This window comes from Cygnus atratus, chromosome 7 (genome assembly GCF_013377495.2).
Source record: "Cygnus atratus isolate AKBS03 ecotype Queensland, Australia chromosome 7, CAtr_DNAZoo_HiC_assembly, whole genome shotgun sequence".
Lineage (NCBI taxonomy): Eukaryota > Metazoa > Chordata > Aves > Anseriformes > Anatidae > Cygnus > Cygnus atratus.
Genome location: NC_066368.1, coordinates 9,032,766 through 9,040,985, shown reverse-complemented (window position 1 = coordinate 9,040,985; position 8,220 = coordinate 9,032,766). Strand labels below are relative to the sequence as shown.

Here is an 8,220-nt window from a genome sequence, read left to right as displayed (position 1 = left end):
TATAGGGGGAATATATATAAAATTGGGGGAACAAATATACATATGGGGGAATATATATATGGGGGGAATAAATGTTTATATGGGGGGATAAATATATATATGGGGGGAATAAATATATATATGGGGGAATAAATATATATATGGGGGAATGTATATATCGGGGAATAAATATATTTATGGGGGAATAAATGTACATACGGAGGAATAAATATATATATGGAGGAACATGTGTATGGGGGAATAAATATATAAATATCGGGGGAATAAATGTATATATGGGGGAATGAATACATATATGGGGGAATGAATATTTCTATGGGGGAATAAATACATATATATGGGGAAATGAGTGTCTATATGGGGGAATATCTATGTGAGGGGTATAAATATATATATATGGGGGAATAAACGTGTATACGGGGGGAAGAAATATCTATATGGGGGGCATGAATACATACATGGGGGAATGGATCTGTGTACGGGGGAAGACCTCCGTGGCGACCAGGGGTCTCAGCAGAATAAATCTACACATGGGGGGAATGAACCGACGCACGGGGGAAGAAACCCCAATGTAAGGGGAACGAAGTCCGCGCAGCGCCCCCGTGCAGGCGGGAACGAGCCCGAGCCGGGCCAAGCCCCGCACCCAGCACCGGCCCCGCTCCGCCGCCCCTCGCCCCCCGGCCCCGCGCCTCGGGGCAGCGCCCGGAGGGGAGCGCCCAGGCCCCGCCCCTCCCTTCCCGATTGGCGGCGGCGCCCCGGGGGGGGCGCGTCCGTCCCGCCCCCTCTCCCCGCCGATTGGCGGCGGCGCAGCGAGGGGCGCGGCGCGGCGGCGCGGGGCCATGCGGTGCCCGGGGCGGCGGCGGCGGCGGCGGCGGCGGCGGCGGCGGCGGCGGCGGCGGCGGAGGGGGCGCGTTCCTGCGGGGCGCGCGGCCATGGGCGAGGGGTGGCTGGCGGCGGAGTGCGGCCCGCAGGGCAACCGCTCGTCGGGGCGGCAGGAGGCCGGCGGCGGGGCCGTGTCGCAGCAGTGGGCGGTGGGCATGAGCCTGCTGATGGCGCTGCTGGTGCTGCTGACGGTGGCGGGCAACGTGCTGGTGATGGCGGCCATCGGGCGCACGCAGCGGCTGCAGACGCTGACCAACCTGTTCGTGGCGTCGCTGGCCTGCGCCGACCTGGTGATGGGGCTGCTGGTGGTGCCCTTCGGGGCCACGCTGGTGGTGCGCGGCTCGTGGCTCTGGGGGTCGTTCCTCTGCGAGTGCTGGACCTCGCTGGACGTGCTGTGCGTGACGGCCAGCATCGAGACGCTGTGCGTCATCGCCATCGACCGCTACCTGGCCGTCACCTCGCCGTTCCGCTACCAGAGCCTGATGACCAGGGCGAGGGCCAAGGGCATCATCTGCACCGTCTGGGCCATCTCCGCCCTGGTCTCCTTCCTGCCCATCATGATGCACTGGTGGCGGGACGAGGACCCGCGGGCGCTGGAGTGCTACCAGGACCCGGGCTGCTGCGACTTCGTCACCAACAGGGCGTACGCCATCGCCTCGTCCGTCGTCTCCTTCTACATCCCCCTCCTCGTCATGATCTTCGTGTACCTGCGCGTGTACAGGGAGGCCAAGGAGCAGATCCGCAAGATCGACCGCTGCGAGGGACGCTTCTACGGCGGCCAGGAGCAGCCGCCGGCGACCCCGCTCGCCCACCACCAGCCCGTCCTGGGCAACGGGCGGGCCAGCAAGCGGAAGACCTCCCGCATCATGGCCATGAAGGAGCAGAAAGCCCTGAAGACTCTGGGCATCATCATGGGAGTGTTCACCCTCTGCTGGCTCCCTTTCTTCCTGGTGAACATCGTCAACGCCTTCGACAGGGACCTGGTGCCGGACTGGCTCTTCGTCTTCTTCAACTGGCTGGGCTACGCCAACTCCGCGTTCAACCCCATCATCTACTGCCGCAGCCCGGACTTTCGCAAGGCCTTCAAGAGGCTGCTCTGCTGCCCCCGCAAAGCGGACCGGCGGCTGCACGCCAGCGGCGGCCAGCTGGCCCCGCTCCCCGGGGGCTTCATCAGCACCCTGGGCTCCCCCGAGCACAGCCAGGGGGGCACCTGGACCAACTGCAACGGGGGCACGCGGGGCGGCAGCGAGTCCAGCCTGGAGGAGAGAAATAGCAAAACGTCCCGCTCGGAGTCCAAGGTATAGGGAGGGGGAGGCGGGCAGGGGACGCGGGGCTCGCCGTGGCCAGGGGAAGAGCGGGGCAGGAGCCCGGTGGGGACGCTGACGGTGGGGACACTGACGCCAGCCCAAGCTGCGCTCTGCCTTGGCTGGGAGAGAGAGCCGGTGTTTACTTACGAATAAAAGCAGGTGAATTGCGTACGACATACCTCATCTGAAGCTAAAAGCAAGCAGGAAGCTCGCTGGCCGGAGAACAGAAAATAAAAACAGCCAGTCCCAAAGATAACCAGATTATATTTAGTGCTGAAAGAGACTTAGATGCGGCCGGGCAGGAGAAACGCTCTCCGGAGCCCGTCCCGTGGGCGAGCCTCCCCGCACGGCGCTGGCAGCCGGAGCCCAGGCTGGAGCAGCGGGAGGTTGGCCGCTGGCTGGCGATGCAGCCAGGCGGGCGCAGGTCCCCCCTGTGCCAGGGGCGAGCAGGTGCCCTCAGTTTTATTTCTGAGCCCTTCGGGACCGGTCCCACGCAGAAGTGGCCGAGGTCTGCCCGCGGGGCCGCACCGCCAGCCGGCCAGCCCCGCTAGCCGCGGGGAGGCTGCGCTCCCTTCCTCTGCTAGCTGGGACGACGACAGAATTAAGAACGGGGAGCGCAGGTCTGTTGGGAAAGGGAAAAAAAATAAAACAACCCCAAACTCTTCTGCTTTTTTTTTTTTTTTTGCCCCTCTCTCTGCATCAGCAACCAGTGAGTTGTTGTGCTTATCTCTTTGGCCAGACAATAGCAGTCAGGCTGGGAAACTTCTACCTCAAACTGTGCATATTGTACAGGGGAATAAACGGGCCGTGTTTATATTAAACAGCGTATTTACCTACCACTAGTAGTATTTTATGGAAAAGGGGGCTTGGGGGGGGGGGGAGGTTAATGAGCCTTCTGCAGCTGGTTCGTTTTAATTACAGATGGACAGGGAAAAAAAAAAGTCCTGGCAGCAACAAAAATTTACTGCACAATTTTGGAAAATGGCAACAAAGCTGTTGTTTTGCACAGTATTAAGAATTGTAAAGTTTTTTCAAAGATGTTCCTTGCACACTCATACACACATGCAAATCGAAAATGAAACGGAGGTTTAAATAACACCAAACCTGAAACTGATTTCTGTTTTGGTCTGATCTGTTATAGTTTTATCGAGAGAGTGACTTTTTACATTATTTTGTGAAGGTACTGTACATAGATCCATATTATAAATTAAGATCTCTTAAGGGACTTTTATTATTTTTATTTCCAAGTGCCCACGTGAACCTGCTGTTATTTTAGCACTTGTGTGACATTTCCATTTTCCTCTGTGTGTGTGTTTTATAACCTATTTATACTCTGGTGCAATTTACTACTGTGTAAGTAATTGGTGTATGTGCAATAAATACCACTGCAGCACAAGCAAGCGTGTCTGTATAGGTTTTGAAACAATACCTACCTATAATGGGAAGACCAGCATTTGTTTTTCTCTAAAGATGGCTCGGGTTACCAATACAACTCTATCTAATGGCTTTTCCTGACACAGGACTGTAAAAAACGTGTTTGAAACCCAATAAGGTTGCATTCCTGTTGCGCCGAGGTCTGCCCACTTCCCTTAAAATTAATGGCTAAGCGACAAGGTGTTTCCAGGCTGATAATGCACGCGCTCCTTCTCTGCAACCGTGCTGTTCGGGGTCGTGCTCACCTTTTTGCTGGGGTATGAGCCTGGGAGTCGGGGGACCAGAATAGTTAAGACTACAGCAGATGCTTACTTCGAAAGTTAAACGGGGCCTTGAGTGGGAAGGGGTCTCGTGGTGCTTGTGCTGTGACCGCTGGTGTAGGGCTGAGCTTTGGGTCCCTGGTGCAGAAGGTTGCCTGCCCCTACTGCTGTGTGAAGGCACGCCGTGCCCTCGTGGGTCCGTAATGTTTTCATTACTGCAATGAATACTCGGCAGATAGAGCAACCAAAAGGCAGTGTAAAACACCTCCTAATGTCAGCGCAGAATGAAAGTGAGCCATTTTTAGCTTTATTACACTCAGAAGCACAGTTAAATCACAAGTCAGCTCCCAGGAAGAGTGCTTCCCAAGGTGAGAACTGTAGGGCAGAGAGAGAGGTTGATTTGGTAACCATTTTTTTTAAAGGAATTTGTCTTTAGCAACTTCTAATAATGTATTTTAAGGAAAAAAAAAAGATAAGTTGTGCTATTTATGCAAGGACAAAATAAAGGAACTGGGGAGGTAAATAATCCTTTCGAGTTGAATTAGCTGGGCTTCGGCTGCGAGCTGCAGGCAGGAGTTTCTCCTGTGGCAGCAGTGCGGTGGGCTCCTCGAAATGCCACTGCGATGGCAGGTCGGGTGCTAAGCGATGTGTGCTCTGCCACCGCAGGGTTTGTTGGTTTTGGACCCCACGGACCTGCTTTTGTCTGCGATTCCAGCAAAGTCACCGGGACTCCACGTGCAGGGACCGCGGCACCTGATGCTGGTGACAGCGGGGAGGCGGTGGCTGCGTGCATCGGGGACAGGACGGGACAGGACACGACGGCAGCGTGCCCAGCGCCAGCAGTGGCCCCGGCCCTTCCTCCCGGTGCACATTGCTGGGTAGGGCAGGGCAGGATCTGGCCCCAGCAGCCAGCTCTCGTGTCCTTAGGCTTTAGCAGGTGATGAGTGTTTTAGCTCAACGGGGACTTCAGGTGGGAAACGTAGGGCTGGGACTTGCTCCGCTCATCCTGCCGAAGAGCTGCACGGGGGTCACGCTTCCCCTGGCTGAGCACCACAGATTTACAGATGTTGAAGGCAGGATGAGCGCTGCCCGTTGACGCCGGCAGGGCCAGGTGTGTGTGCACAGCGGTCAGGATATGTTCCCCGATGAGTTCGAGCCATTCGATGACCTTCTGGGAGTGCCCGGAGCCTGCATGTCAAAGCCGTAGCAGACAGTGAAGACGACCCAGCTGGCAGCAAGGATGGGGGCTGCGGGTCTGTCCCGTAGGGTGCCGCAGTGACCCCACAGATGCAGTGGGACATGGAGCAGGCACGTGTACAAGCATGGGCAGCTGCCGGAAAGCCAGCGGCGTGGATCCCCCTCGGGACAGGCTGTCCTGTGCTGCCGGTCAAGAAGCAAACCTGCAGAGTGCTACAGGGCAGCCGACATGCTCTGGAGGCTTGCAGTGAACGTATGTACTTCTGAGGAAACAGCCAGAGCCTGTTGGGACCAAAATCATTCGAGCAGGGTGCCTGAGACGTGCGTGTGTCAGCGGCCGGATCCTCAAAGGCGCCGGTCGCTCTCTTGGCAGTGTTTGCACAGCGCGTCTGAGAAGTAGGCTGCACCCCTCCGGGTGCCTAAATGGAAATAGCAGGTGGGACGCCCGTCTTCGTTTCGTGGTGTGTTCGGGGGAGCTGAGGAAGAGGGGAGATGGATGTTTCCGAGGTCTGGATGCACCGACAGGCGCCCGGCACAACAGCGCTGGGGCTGCAGGAGCGCCTCTCGAAAATTCACTGCTCTTAAGGCCTGTGACCCCGGCTGTTAGCTGACTGCAGGTTCACACCGAGCTGTAACTGATGAACCAATGAAACTAAGCACGAAAGATGTGGCTTAAAATTAGGATCTTAGCAGTGCCCACAGCTCACACAGGATTTGACAGCATCAGCCATCGGTTGGTGATACAGCACGCTCTGCTGCTTCTGCAAGCAGCTGCTTTCCCTTCAGGGTACCTCTCTATTTTCAAGTATAGGGACTACTTCTTTATCAGCTTTTCTTTTTTCCTTTTTTTTTTTTTTTGCTAAACCCTATCAGAAGTTCACATTTTATTAATAACTTTTAAGTGGCTATTTATTTTGCAAACCTTCCTCGTGCTGCACGCTTTCCTCATTTATTGTAATTTCCTGCCCAGCAGAGTGCACTTACTTCCTTTATGTAACATATCAATTGCAGGGCTGGAAATCGCGCAGCTATGAACTAAAGGAGCACTTTCTTGAGGCCAAACGCGGTCAGGCATCATTGCCTCTGGCAGCAGAACTTGACCTGATAATCTAATCTTTTCTGAGAGAGTATCTCCAGAAAAGTATTGTTACCAGCAGAAAACGACCTCTGTTAATGAAGCCGGAGCAATTAGTCCTATCCGAAGCTGTCAAGAAAATGTTAACTGCTAAACAACAGTTAACACTGGATAGCTGGAATAGTAAGTGTTTTGTTTGCCGATGTGTGTTAGGTGATGTGTTGGGAAATAATTATCCTTTGACTAGCAGCCAGCTTTGTGCTAATCAGAAAGAAGTCGTGTTCTGTTTGAAGGATTATGCCTAAAAATAGTTCTGCTACAGCCACATCAATGAGTGAAATGAAGCAAATTCGCAGAGACATACACACCTTCTGAATATTTCACTCGGAGTCCTCAAAACTCTTTGTTCAGTGGGAACTTTCTGTTTGATCGTGGCAGAGGCACTAATGCGACCTCCTGGGATCGCACTCAGCGTGCTCTCCCTGAGGAGCATTACCCTATGCACCACTGACTCGCTTTCAGGGCCTGCCAAATTCCGAAACGCCCAAGGAGGAAGCGAGGAGTCCTCCTCTGCGTGTAAACAGTCGCACAGAATGTAAGATCAACACCGTTTGCAATAACGGCCTCGCCGAAGAAATCGATCTGCTTTTTATTTGCGGGGCTGGCGTGCCCGTTTATTTGCCTGCCTGCCCGAGAGGAACCGCCGTGGTTTGCCCTCTGTCCAGGGGCTGTCGGATGGGGCTGGAAAAAGTGACTGGGACGAGAAAACGGTGAGAAAGGCGATGCTGGCAGGCAAACTTGGAGCTGTCATTTGCAAACAGTAAAAACAGCGACATCAACATTGTAATATAATTTTGTGGGGAAGGCTGGCCACTCTTGGTAGGGATGCACCAGGTGGGCACACCACAGAAACGCGGGGTAAGGAGTGTAGGAGAGAAGACTCTTTCCGTACTGGCCTGTGCCACCAAGAGAATGGCAGCTGAAACATGCCCCAGACATTCCTGAAAGTTTTTGACTCTTTTTGGGCAGCAGCAGGAAACCAGACCGAACCTGAGCAGCGTCTCGGCAGCCGTGAAGCTCCCTGGCCGCCCGCAGCACTGGGGGACCTGCGTCTCCTCCCCAAGGGGCTCCACTTCGCCCCCAGCTTGGCCTGGAGACCTCCCACAGCCCGGGCTGGCATCTGGAGCCACAGCCTTGGTCCCACAAAGGGACGGACCCATGGCACCATGGTGGTGGCACCTCGGCGGGTTGGGCTTGCCGAAAACGGGAGTGTTGGGATTTGTTACATAAAGCATCCATGGCTCTGCCGGCACTCCGAGGCACTCTCCCTGCCATCTCCTCATCCTGGCGGCTTGCTGCAGGCCCCTTCACGTTGCCGTTTGTCTGCCCTGCCCCAGCACCCTGCAGCAGCCGCCCGGAGCCATGCCCAGGCAGGAGCCCGCGGCCCAGCCCTGGTGCGGCCGTGCCCGGCCCTGGCCGCGGGATACTCGGCGCTACGAGCCCCGGCTGCCCCACGGGAAACGTCCCGGCCTCGAGGTCAACAACCCGAGGGAGAACCCCCACGGACTTCTGCCCCCGCCGCGGAGAGGAGCGTGTTGCGGGCGTAGTGGTGTGCCTCTCCTCCCCGAGCCTGTGTGAGCTCCAAATCCCGTCACCCTTAATGAGATTAAATGAGGATTTCCTCCCGGCTCGGTGCTCCTGCCATCAGCCGCTCTTCTGCGCCTCCAGGCAGCGATGTACCTGTGCGTGCCCGGCCCTGTGTCTCTCTCAGAGCAATGCTATTTAGTCTTCTTACCAAAATTAGTTTGATGATTGGTCCTAAGCTCGTTGGCACGATGCTTCGAGAGGTAGATGTATGTGAATACAGCAGGGAGGCGGTCAGAGCCGCTAAGGGGCCCAAAACCTCAGCAGCTGCTGGGCGAATAAATCCTGCAGCTAGAAACAAGCCAGTTGTTGAGGGCAGGGAGAGTGCTGCAGACCCCTTGGGGCTGTCAGCCGTGCTTCCTCCAGCTGGGACTACAGAAAACAAACAATTTGCAATGTGGTAAATTTTTTTAAAGTGCTT

The 8,220-nt window shown here is 55.5% G+C and overlaps 1 protein-coding gene across 1 annotated transcript; it reads left to right on the top strand.

The window, feature by feature from the left end:
- The first annotated feature begins 932 nt into the window (after positions 1–932).
- On the top strand, positions 933–3,577 carry ADRB1 (adrenoceptor beta 1). Its single transcript, XM_050711974.1, has one exon. The coding sequence runs from the start codon at positions 933–935 to the stop codon at positions 2,184–2,186; it is 1,254 nt and encodes a 417-aa protein (XP_050567931.1). The 3' UTR covers positions 2,187–3,577.
- Positions 3,578–8,220: the final 4,643 nt, after the last annotated feature.

Coding starts and splice junctions, on each gene's coding strand:
- ADRB1 (XM_050711974.1), top strand. CDS start 933: ATGGGCGAGGGGTGGCTGGCGGCGGAGTGCGGCCCGCAGGGCAACCGC.